Below are 12,272 nucleotides of genomic sequence, written 5' to 3'. Positions count from 1 at the left end.
TTTCAGGATCATTCATGGGCAAAATGCAGAAGCATAGTGACTTCAGGTTACCTTTGCTCTGTGATGATGCCGGCCACAGTGTGCCTTCGTGTGACAGGGTGTTTTCTTTCAACATCTTAAAACTCACAATTCTTGGCCAGGCACAGTGGCTCACACCTGTCATCCCACTACTTAGGGAGGCTGAGGCAGGTGGATCACTTGAGGTCAGGAGTTCGAGACCAGCCTGGCCAACATGGCAAAACTCTGTCTCTACTAAACACAAAAATTAGCTAGGCATGGTGGTGGGTACCTGTAATCCCAGCTACTCTGGAGGCTAAGGCAGGAGAATGGCTTGAACCTGGGCGGTGGAGGCTGCAGTGAGCCGAGATCGCACCATTGCACTCCAGCCTGGGCGACAGTGCAAGACTGTCTCAAAAAAAAAAAAAAAAAGAGTCTTGGTAGTCACAGTTGGATGCTGCCCCAGGCTCAGAACAGGGACTGTGCTCTGGTTAATGGAACCTACTGGAAGGTTTTCTTATTTTGCAGCTCCTTTCCCAGTTCCTGACTAGCATTCAAAGTTCCACATACTGAATGATGACAAAACCTTGGCAGAAATTAGGCTCTCCTTAGGAGGAGGGTGACGGGGCGGGCAGCTCAGAGGATGCTGGCACCACTCTATTGGGTCCCTGATTAGCCATGCTCAGATGGCAGGGGGTGCCCAGGTGTCACCTCTTCCTGTGTCCCCTGACTCTGCCATTGCTCCGCAGGTGACCTGGAGGAGTTCTTGATCTTCAGGGCCTCTGTGGAGGGGGGCGGCTTTAATGAGCGGTGCCTTGTGGCAGCATCCTTCAGAGATGTGGGAGAGCGCACGGTCGTCACCGCCTTGTTCAACAACCAGGCGTACCACTCTCCAGCCACTGCCCTGGCCGTCGTGGACAACCTTCTGTTCAAGCTGCTGTGCGGGCCTCACGCCTCCATTGTGGTCTCCAACTTCCCCCAGCCCCGGAGCGCCCTGCAGGCTGCCAAGGACCAGTTCAATGAGTATGTGCGCTGCCTGTCCCTGTCTGCGCTGGCCAGAGCCCCCAGGACTGACTGCCCTGGGCACTGCCACGGGCCCATAGATAGAGCATTGTGTCTGCCCTCCCAAAGCCCCTGGGTCTGGTGGGAAATGCCTGCCACGTCCTCCTCCACCATCCACAGCCCCAGCTCCCTGTGACAGCAGATCAGCTGTGGGCCGTCCCATGCACTGCCGTCCTCACGGGGACCCATGAAGGCTCGGCAGGCAGCCTTGCCTTCTCCCCCTAAATGTACCTGGCTCCTGTCAGCCACTGTCCTCGCTCCGCACTGCTCTCTCCAGCAGTGTGACCCGCTGGGCCCATGAGCTGAGGTGATGGAGGGTGAGCAGAGCAGGACTTGGCAAGAACTGCCGTCCCTGTCCCTCAGATGGCCGCACGTCAGGAGCCTGCCATGCCATTGTGTGGGCAGGGCTACCCCCTGTCCCAGCCACAGAGCCCCTGAGCTCGGGGGACCACCCAGAGGAGGCCAAAAATTCTGTTAATTTCAGAATAGCCACTCCTCCTCAGGGCAGTGTCGTCTCCACCCACATTCCAGGCTAGGCCTAGGCCTGGCAATGGCTGCGTCCCAGCTTCTGGCTCCATCCCTGCCCCAAGAGCAGAAAAGCAGTGGCCCTCGATCTGCTCTCCTTGCCATCAACTCAGGATCCTAGACTGACGCACAGAGGCCGGGAGGGGCTTTCCCTTTGCCACACTCCAGGAGGAGGCGGGGCTCGGGACCTCCACAAGTGGGCAAGGTCGCCGGCACCCGTGGGGCTGAGGGCTGGGAGGGGGGTGATGAGGGAGAGTATGACGCTGCCATCGTCACGTGGTCAGCATAGGAAGTCCAGAGGAGCCGTTCTCTGGTGGGGGCAGATGTTCCCGGTGTGGAACCGTGCGCTCATGCTCTCCCATAGCCCCTTTAGTGGTTGGGCTGCTGCCCTGCATGCCTTGGGTGGTCATAACCGAGAACCTGACCTTTCCTGCCACCCAGACGTGCTATGCTCCGTCCCTGACCTTCTCTGTCCCCCGCAGGGGCCGGAAGGGATTCGACATTGCCCTCAATCTGCTCTTCGCCATGGCATTCTTGGCCAGCACGTTCTCCATCCTGGCGGTCAGCGAGAGGGCCGCACAGGCCAAGCACGTGCAGTTTGTGAGCGGAGTCCACGTGGCCAGTTTCTGGCTCTCTGCTCTGCTGTGGGACCTCATCTCCTTCCTCATCCCCAGTCTGCTGCTGCTGGTGAGTGCCAGAGGGTGCTGGATCTGTTCCCCTGCAGACCACAGGGGGCTTGCCCTGGGACCCCTGGGCAGAACCAGAACCAGCTGGGCAGCCCCTTGGCCGGCAGCTCGGCCCAACTCAGGGAGGACGGCTGGAATCCCCTGGCAGCTGCCCCCTCGCCTCCTCCCTGCACCCTCAGCCTTTGCCCTCCATGCGTGGGCAGCGCTCGGAGCAGCCACCCTGGTTACAGCTCCGGGTGCAAGGGGACGAGGGGAAACTGGGACAGAGAGGGTCCTGGGGCTGAAAGCCACTGTGGGGGCCAGACATGGCCTGTGGGGCTGATGGGCATGGGCCAGCTGACCGGGAGGTGTCTGAGGACCACCAAATGCTCCTCTCACCCCTTCCCCACCCGTGAGCTGCTCTCAGCTTGGCGTGCACAGCAGCGCCTCCCTGTGCCGCTGCAGGTGGTGTTCAAGGCCTTCGACGTGCATGCCTTCACGCGGGACGGCCACGTGGCCGACACCCTGCTGCTGCTCCTGCTCTACGGCTGGGCCATCATCCCCCTCATGTACCTGATGAACTTCTTCTTCTCGGGGGCGGCCACCGCCTACACGAGGCTGACCATCTTCAACATCCTGTCAGGCATCGCCACCTTCCTGATGGTCACCATCATGCGCATCCCAGGTGGGCGCCTGGAGACCACCCGCAGCCCCCATGGCCATCCACGGAGCCACTCCACCCAGACAGGGAGGCACCAGCCACAGCCAAGGCAGAACTCAGGCAATGGGCCCAGTTCATGCTCACCAGCCCCTCTGCCCCAGCTGGCCCTGCCCGGCTAACCATGACTGATGGGCAGGCGTCTGCGGCGTCCTTGCCCTGTGCAGAGCCGGCAGGGGCGTCCCTGGGAGGTGTCCCCTCACTCCACACAGCACGGACAAGGCCCTGTGCCCGCCCTGACCAGGCCTGTCCTGGAGGTGGGTGTGGTGTGACCTCCAGCGCAGACTGATCTTACCTCCCCAATGCAGCTGTAAAACTGGAAGAACTTTCCAAAACCCTGGATCGCGTGTTCCTGGTGCTGCCCAACCACTGTCTGGGGATGGCAGTCAGCAGTTTCTACGAGAACTACGAGACGCGGAGGTACTGCACCTCCTCCGAGGTCGCCGCCCACTACTGCAAGAGATATAGTGAGTGTCCCAGCCCCAACCCCGGGCAGCACCCCTGCGTCCTCAGGACGTGGCCACTGCAGAGGGGCCTCCCAGGGCAGGGGCTCCTCTGCGTCTGAGTGGCCTGGGGCTGGTGCGTTCCTCTGTACCGCCTCGCCCCACCTCCCACAGCAGCCCCCTCGCGCCCACTCGCTCCCAGGCCCTGTACCTGAGCTCCTGCTCTCCCACCTGCCTCGGTGTCTGGGCATCTGTAACAAGGAACCACAGAGCAGCACTTAGCACGAGCAGTGAACCCCCCACGGCTCGGGGGGGACCCTTCCTGCTTTTCCCATCTCCTGGTAGCTCCAGGCATCCCGGGCTCCTGGCTGCGCCCGCTCACCACCACCGCCTCCATCCTCGCATGGCAGCTTCTGTCTCCTGCCTCAAATCTCCTTCTGGCTTTCTCTGATAAGGACACTTGCTGTTGGGTTTCAGGCCCACACTAATCCAGTGTCTCCCCTTAAGATCCTTACTAATCACATATTCAAAGACTCTGTTTCTAAGCAAGATCACAACCCCAGGTCCAGGGGGACAGAACTTGGACCTGTCCTGTGGGGTCTCCTCAGCCTCCCACACACCCCTCTGTGCTTGTAATGGTCTCTGTCCCGGCCAGGAGGCAGCCTGGGATTCACGCAGAGCCTGTGCGTCTCAGGCGGGCTGTCGCTGCCCTGGGTCTGCCACGTCGCTCATGGGACTGCATTGGATTGTTACGTGCCTGGCCCCTCTCTGAGCCGTGGTACCTCGAGAGGCAGCCGTGACCTACTGGCCTTCACATCTCCCCATGGAGGGGACACTGTTACAGGCGCCTTGAGCAGCCTGGGGAGGGGAGTGGGGGCCGGGAACCTGGGAGGGGAAGAGGGCGCCCCAGGCCTCGGGGCACAGTGACTCCCTCGCCCCACAGACATCCAGTACCAGGAGAACTTCTATGCCTGGAGCGCCCCGGGGGTCGGCCGGTTCGTGGCCTCCATGGCCGCCTCAGGGTGCGCCTACCTCATCCTGCTCTTCCTCATCGAGACCAACCTGCTTCAGAGACTCAGGGGCATCCTCTGCGCCCTCCAGAGGAGGCGGACACTGGTGAGTGGCTCCGGGAGCCCCGGACACTGGTGGGATGCTCCCCACGCCTCTGCTTGGGCCCAGCACAACCTGCGGCGGCCTCCACCTCCTTCTCCACCAGGCAGCTCCCGCACCAGATAGCCTCCCACTATACGGCCTCAGCACCAGCCAGCACTTATAGCCAGGGCGGGGCACAGCCCTTGCCACTCACAAGGGCTGTCGAGTTGTGAGCCCCTGCCGAGGAGTCAGCCTGGGGGCCCAGGGCCATCCTGCTGAGCAGAGGTGGTGCCCAGGGACACCCAGTGCCCGGATGAGGGGATGTGGGGCTGAGGGGTGCTCGTGTTTATAGAAAACGTTCATTTTCTCAGGTCTCCATCCCCTCTCTCAAACAAACAAAAGCAAATGTGTTGACACTGCATTGCACATACAGCTTAGCCGAGAGGGAATTCACTTCTTTAAAATAGTCAGACTTCTCTAAAAAGGGAACTGTCTCCACGTGTTAAAATCTTTGGTCAGGCATGGTGGCTCACACCTGTAATCCCAGCACTTTAGAAAGCAGAGGTAGGTGGATCACCTGAAGCCAGGAGTTCAAGACCAGTCTGGGCAACATAGACCCTATCTCTTCTAAAAAGTTTTAAAAATTAGCCAGGCATGATGGTACACACCTGTAATCCTAGCTATTAGGGAGGCTGAGACAGGAGGCTTAAGCTTGGGAGGTCCGGGCTGCAGTGAGCTATGATTGCACCATTGCATTCCAGGCTGGGTGACCGAGCAAGACCCCATCTCTAAATTTGAAAACAAAAATCTTACTTTCAGGCCAGGCATGGTGGCTAATGCCTGTAATCCCAGCACTTTGGGAGGCCAAGGTGGACGGATCACCAAAGGTCAGGAGTTCTAGACCAGCCTGACCAACATGGAGAAACTCTCTCTCTACTAAAAATACAAAACTAGCTGGGCATGGTGGCACGCGCCTATAATCCCAGCTACTCAGGAGGCTGAAGCAGGAGAATCACTTGAACCTGGGAGGCAGAGTTTGCAGTGAGCTGAGATCGCGCCACTGCATTCCAGCCTGGGCAACAGAGTGAGACTGTGTCTCAAAAAAATAATAATAATAAATTAAAATTGTTTAAAAATCTTATTTTATATTCCCCAGCAGAGATTTATGATTTTTCTCCATGAGTCCCACACAGTTCTTTTTCCTCAGATAGTTTATGTCTCCTGGATGCTAGTTTAGCCCTGTAAGACCACTGTGTCTTCTAGTAAAAGGTCTGAGTCGCGCCTGTGGGGCCTGAGATTGGGACGAGAAGCCTTGAAGGCCTTAGTCCCACCAGACCTCCCACATCCACCCCCGCCCCTCCCTTCTCCATGGAAGCCGCCCTGCGGCTGGGTTCATGGATGCGGTCTTTGTCCTGGTCAATCAGACAGAATTATACACCCGGATGCCTGTGCTTCCTGAGGACCAAGATGTAGCGGACGAGAGGACCCGCATCCTGGCCCCCAGCCCAGACTCCCTGCTCCACACACCTCTGATTATCAAGGAGCTCTCCAAGGTACCCTTGCAATTTGGGGTGGAGTCCTTCCTGCCAGCTGGCTTCCTGGCTGTCCCCAGGGTCCGACCCCATCCCTGGAAGCTTGCGGCGCTGAGGCTGAGGCTGCTCCGCTTTGCATCCAGGCCTCCGCATTCTGTGTTTTCCGTCGGGTGCCTGCAGGTGTACGAGCAGCAGGTGCCCCTCCTGGCCGTGGACAGGATCTCCCTCGCGGTGCAGAAAGGGGAGTGCTTCGGCCTGCTGGGCTTCAATGGAGCTGGGAAGACCACGACTTTCAAAATGCTGACCGGGGAGGAGAGCCTCACTTCTGGGGATGCCTTTGTCGGGGGTCACAGGATCAGCTCTGATGTCGGAAAGGTGGGTGCAGCCAGGGAGGCCCCGAAGGGGTGAGACAGGCATGGCTGGAGGGGGCACCCTGGAGGCAGGGACAGAGGGACGCTGTCCCCAAACAGCTGCTCCATCTGTGGCTTGAAATGGGCCTAGCACATGCCTCTGGACAGCGAGACAAGGTAATGAGCTAAAGCTAAGCTTCGCCAGAACTAGCAGGCGATGGGAGGGGAGAGAGATGGGAGCCAACATCCGTGAGCCCAGAGAGGCGCATTCAGCACTGACAGCCACCTCTGTGCAGAGGCCATTCTGTGTCAGGCAGCTCAGGTGTGGGGTTAGAGGCCTTGCTGAGTGAAGGGACGGAAGGCCCTGGGCCCGCCCAGTTTTCCCATGTTGAGCTGAGCCCCACCAGCTCCCTGGCAGAAGGACCAGAGGCAGCCCTCCTGCACCTCTGCCCGGGGGCCTGCATGGGAATTCGAGTGTGCCAAGCAGAGCAGGGGAAATGGTAGGCAGGTCCTGGGCCGGAGAAGTGGCCGCGGAGTCCTCTCCTGAGCTCACGCCAGGGGTGCCTGGACAGCAGAGGCCCTGGGCCAGAGCACATGCAGGCCCTCTCGGGAGGAAAGCCTCATCCTAGGCTGCACACTCCCCCATAGAGTGTTCCAGGGCTTACAGGCAATGCACAGCAAACAAACAGGAGACGGTACCATGGCTGGAAGCAACAGACACAGGCCCCATGGGGGGACAAGCACATAGGCGTTAGATCTGCATCATCAGGCCAGATTATAAAAGATTATAAACTCACTGTGTCTACAGAAATAAATGATGCAATTGAAAATCTATGCAGGGGAGAGAAAACCGTATGTGATCTAGCAATGGAGGAGAGGGTGAGAAGTCCCCAGTACATGTAATCTGAGTTCCAGGAGGAAAAGAGAGAGAGAGTGGCAGGGGGTAGCAGCCAAAAAGGTATTGGCTACGACTTTCCCCAAACTGATTAAAAACAGATTCTGGGCTGGGAGCGTGGCTCACCCCTATAATCCCAGCTTTGGAAGGCCAAGGCAGGCAAATCACTTGAGGTCTAGAGTTCGACACCAGCCTGGCCAACATGGCAAAATGCTGTCTCTACCAAAGAAAAATACAAAAATTAGCAGGGCATGGTGGCAGGTGCCTATAATCCTAGCTACTCGGGAGCCTGAGGCATGAGAATCACTTGAGCCTGGGAGGCGGAGGTTGTAGTGAGCCGAGATCATGCCACTGCACTCTAGCAGTGTAAGGGAGACAGAGTAAGACTCTGTCTCAAAAAAAAAAAAAAAAAGATTTTGGAAGCTTGAGAACCCCAAAGAAGGAAGGTAAAGAAAAAGAAATCCAGTCTCTGGAATCCACAGAACCCAGGCACTCTTGCCCCTGACCAGCTGCCAAAGGTAGCTAAGCAGATAGCAGCAGGCACGTCTTAATTCAGCTGGACATGGTCACTTGTGCAGAAAACAGCTGCTGCACCATCTGACCAAGCAATACTCACCCCAAAGGTGGTGCCCACAAATCTTTCTTCTTAGAGGGAGAAGAAAGAGTCCTAGCACATTAGATGTCCCAGGTGTGAATGAGTGGATAGCCAGCTCTGAGTCTGCTTCTATGTAAAGGCCATTCTTGCACCACCTAACCCCATGGCTGCCTGTCCTGGACCAGGCTCTGAGAGCAGCTCTGGAAGCCTCCCTGCACCAGGCACATCCTTCCTGTGTCCAATCCAAGAGCTTCCCCTGTGGGCAGCCACCACGGCCTGTGCATAGCTCCAGCGCCCCCGTGTACACACACTGGCAGGAACCACAGACAGGCGCAGGGGTGGGCACCTCAAGGGTAGTCCCCGTGGTCCTCTGGAGGTAGGAGGCTTCCCTCCAACCCACCTCCCTCCCTGGCTATGCTCTGACCCCAGGTGCGGCAGCGGATCGGCTACTGCCCGCAGTTTGACGCCTTGCTGGACCACATGACAGGCCGGGAGATGCTGGTCATGTACGCTCGGCTCCGGGGCATCCCTGAGCGCCACATCGGGGCCTGCGTGGAGAACACTCTGCGGGGCCTGCTGCTGGAGCCACACGCCAACAAGCTGGTCAGGACGTACAGGTGCACCTCCCGAGCCCTGGCCCTTCCCAGAGTGGAGTCAGAATCAGGGTCCCCACAGCATAGGGCTGGGAGTGATCGCTCAGGTCAGCAGGCAGAGCTCCCGCTTGTGGCTCCAGGATGGAGCTGGGATTTGGTGGTGTGACCCACGTAGCTTCAGGTAGGAGAGGGACTGCCCTGACAGTGCCTGCCACCTAGGGACAAAGCCAGCAGCGAGAGATGTCAGGGCCCCTGGCAGGTCCCCCTTAGGTGCAGGCAGATGTGTTCCCATGTGAGTGCATGCACCGGGCCCCTGGGAATAGCCTTCTCTGGGGCCTCCAGCTCTATGCGGTGGGCTCTCCAGGTGCACACACAGCTCCTTCCTCTTCACCAGGGCTGTTCTGCAATTGCTGGGTGTGGGCCTCTGCTGGGACACGGGCCTCCACTGGGACATGGGAGCCAATGCTAACTCTCAGCCTTATTCCCCCACCTGGCACCCTCCTGCCTCTAGTGGTGGTAACAAGCGGAAGCTGAGCACCGGCATCGCCCTGATCGGAGAGCCTGCTGTCATCTTCCTGGACGAGCCGTCCACTGGCATGGACCCCGTGGCCCGGCGCCTGCTTTGGGACACCGTGGCACGAGCCCGAGAGTCCGGCAAGGCCATCGTCATCACCTCCCACAGGTAGAGTCACTGGAAGTTTCAGCACCGGGTGGGCCATGGAGGAGCCAGGTGGCCAGGAGACCCGTCAGCATCTGGTGCAGTCTGCACGTGAGCCACACTCTGAGCATGGGTATCAGGAACAGCCTGATCGGAGGGCCAATGCCTTCCTGTCTGTCTGCACAAGCCTTTGGCACCCCAAGCCCTATCTGAGGTCCCGCCCTCTCCCCAGCATGGAGGAGTGTGAGGCCCTGTGCACCCGGCTGGCCATCATGGTGCAGGGGCAGTTCAAGTGCCTGGGCAGCCCCCAGCACCTCAAGAGCAAGTTCGGCAGTGGCTACTCCCTGCGGGCCAAGGTGCAGAGCGAAGGGCAGCAGGAGGCGCTGGAGGAGTTCAAGGCCTTCGTGGACCTGACCTTTCCAGGTGTGTGCCGGCCCCGGCAGCCCCCACTGGGTGGGCCCTGGGCCCCTACCTAGGCCTCTCCCATGTGCTGTGTGGAGCGTCTGTGCCTTGCCCCGCCAAGTCCCATCTCCCCAATCCCTGGGACAAGGACTCCAATGCTGAGCACTCAAGCACCCTCCCCAATCCTCCAGCCCGGCCCTCACAGCAACGCCGTCTCTCCTTTGTGCAGGCAGCGTCCTGGAAGACGAGCACCAAGGCATGGTCCATTACCACCTGCCGGGCCGCGACCTCAGCTGGGCGAAGGTGAGGCAGTCCCTGGGGCCCCGCTGGGTACTCATGGGGCAGGGGGAGGTCCCTCCAGGGGTCTCTCCCTCTGTGGTGACTGCAGGCTCTTTCCACAGAGGAGTCACTTTCTATTTCTCCCCTAACACTCAGCCTGATACATGCTGGTTTGGGGGTTTTATATCCAAAATTATCAGTGGTAAAAGGAATTCAGTGTAAAACAGGAAAGGGGTCAGGGATGGTGGCTCACACCATAATCCCAGCACTTTGGGAGGCCGAGGAGGGAGGACTGCTTAAGCCTGGGAGTTCTAGACCAGCCTGGGCAACGTAGACCCCATCTCTACAAAAAATTTAAAAATTAGCCAGGTATCATGGTGCGTACCTGTAGTCCCAGCCACTTGGGAGGCTGAGCTGGGAGGATCGCTTGAGCCTGGGAGTTTGAGACTGCAGTGAGCTATGATTATGCCACTGCACTCCAGCCTGGGCTACAGAGCAAGACTCTCTCTAAAAAAATATGGGGGAAAAAAAGAACTGGCTCAGAAAGGGAACATCACTGGCTCAAGGTTGTAATCTGAGCTGGGAACAGCGCAAGGAGGCGGCTGGGCCCCGTCCCCGCTGGCTCCTGCTTAACCAGCGTCCTCTACCTGGGAGCACATTGCCATCGCAAGGCTGACCTCTCTGGGGCTCTGGGCAGGGGTAGGATTGTGGGGGCCTCATCAGCCCCTATTGCCAGAGGACTCCCAGGTCCCACAGAGGAGCCTGGGCCCTGTTGTCTCCTACCAGTGACTTTTCTGCTCCCCAAAGGTTTTCGGTATTCTGGAGAAAGCCAAGGAAAAGTACGGCGTGGACGACTACTCTGTGAGCCAGATCTCGCTGGAACAGGTCTTCCTGAGCTTCGCCCACCTGCAGCCGCCCACCGCAGAGGACGGGCGATGAGGGGTGCGGCTGTCTCGCCACCAGGCAGGGACGGGACGGGCAAGCAGGGCCCAGCTTACATCCTCTCTCTCCAAGTTTATCTCATCCTTTATTTTTAATCACTTTTTTCTACGATGGATATGAAAAATTCAAGGCAGTATGCACAGAACGGACGAGTGCAGCCCAGCCCTCATGCCCAGGATCAGCATGCGCGTCTCCACGTCTGCACACTCTGGAGTTCACTTTCCCAGAGCTGGAGCAGGCTGGGCAGTCTGCGGGCAAGCTCCAGGGTCTCTGAGTGGAGAGCTAACCCAGGAAGGGCTGCAGCTGAGCTGGGGGGTTGAATTTCTCCAGGCACTTCCTGGAGAGAGGACCCAGTGACTTGTCCACATTTACACATGACACTAATCTCCCCTGGGGAGGAAGCGGGAAGCCAGCCAGGTTGAACTGTAGCGAGGCCCCCAGGCCGGCAGGAATGGACCATGCAGATCACTGTCGGTGGAGGGAAGCTGCTGACTGTGATTAGGTGCTGGGGTCTTAGCGTCCAGCGCAGCCCGGGGGCCTCCTGGAGGCTCTGCTCCTTAGGGCATGGTAGCCACCACGAAGCCGGGCACCGTCCCACAGCATTTCCTAGAAGCAGCCGGCACAGGAGGGAAAGTGGCCAGGCTCAAAGCAGTCTCTGTTCCCAGCACTACACCCTCAGGAAGTCGCCCGCCCCAGGACACGCAGGGACCACCCTAAGGGCTGGGTGGCTGTCTCGAGGACACACTGAATACGTTGTGACCATCCAGAAAATAAATGCTGAGGGGACACAGTCAGTCTGTGGCACAGGCGCAAGGGGTCACAGGGCTCAATCGCTCGCCCACAATCTAGACATGAGGCTCTCCTTTCACATTTCAATCACACAAACACGGGACGTTGCTTTTCCCAGAAGGGAGCACACGCAGAGAATACACTGAGGTGAAGGAACAGGCCCATAACACAAAGGAAAAAGCCGGTCAGATAAACGCCCGGTGACGGGCTTTTAGTCTAAAGACAAGAGAAGAGCAGGTGGGGCTGTGTGGGAAGCACAGGTCTGGTGAGAGAGAAGCTGCTGGCATCAGGGTCACCCGTGGGCATTTGCCATTTCCCAGAAATAACTCTTCATCAGCTCCCTTTTTAGTTATTTATGGAGTCTTGCTTTGTTGCCCAGGCTGGAGTGCAGTGGCGCAATCTTGGCTCACTGCAACTTCTGCCTCCCAGGTTCAAGTGATTCTCCTGCCTCTGCCTCCCGAGTAGCTGGTACAACAGGCAGCCGCCACCACACCTAGCTAATTTTTGTATTTTTAGTAGAGACGGGGTTTCACCATCTTGGCCAGCCTGGTCTCGAACTCCTGACCTGAAGTGATCCACCCACCTCAGACTCCCAAAGTACTGGGATTACAGCCATAAGCCACCATGCCTGGCCCCTTTTTATGCACTGTTTTGTTTTTTGCAGACAGTGTCTTGCTCTGCTGCCCATTGTGGAGTGCAGTGGTGTTATCACAGCTCACTGCAGCCTCAAACACC

At 58.5% G+C, this 12,272-nt stretch overlaps 1 protein-coding gene across 4 annotated transcripts in view; it reads left to right on the top strand.

The window, feature by feature from the left end:
- The window catches only part of ABCA3 (ATP binding cassette subfamily A member 3), a 65,419-nt gene extending 53,881 nt beyond the window's left edge, over positions 1-11,538 (top strand). For all 4 annotated transcript variants that reach the window (XM_024233883.3, XM_054534595.2, XM_054534596.2 and 1 more), the window contains 12 exons: positions 747-1,020; positions 2,067-2,271; positions 2,715-2,934; positions 3,276-3,434; positions 4,354-4,526; positions 5,927-6,055; positions 6,215-6,409; positions 8,304-8,491; positions 8,979-9,149; positions 9,358-9,548; positions 9,757-9,830; positions 10,614-11,538. In XM_024233883.3, coding sequence (XP_024089651.2) covers positions 747-1,020; positions 2,067-2,271; positions 2,715-2,934; positions 3,276-3,434; positions 4,354-4,526; positions 5,927-6,055; positions 6,215-6,409; positions 8,304-8,491; positions 8,979-9,149; positions 9,358-9,548; positions 9,757-9,830; positions 10,614-10,745 — 2,111 coding nt within the window. In that variant the 3' untranslated portion in view covers positions 10,746-11,538. The remainder of the gene's footprint in view (positions 1-746; positions 1,021-2,066; positions 2,272-2,714; positions 2,935-3,275; positions 3,435-4,353; positions 4,527-5,926; positions 6,056-6,214; positions 6,410-8,303; positions 8,492-8,978; positions 9,150-9,357; positions 9,549-9,756; positions 9,831-10,613) is intronic.
- The last annotated feature ends 734 nt before the right edge of the window (positions 11,539-12,272 follow it).

Source organism: Pongo abelii, chromosome 18 (genome assembly GCF_028885655.2).
Source record: "Pongo abelii isolate AG06213 chromosome 18, NHGRI_mPonAbe1-v2.0_pri, whole genome shotgun sequence".
Classification (NCBI taxonomy): Eukaryota; Metazoa; Chordata; class Mammalia; order Primates; family Hominidae; genus Pongo; species Pongo abelii.
This window is presented reverse-complemented; position numbering and strand designations above follow the sequence as displayed.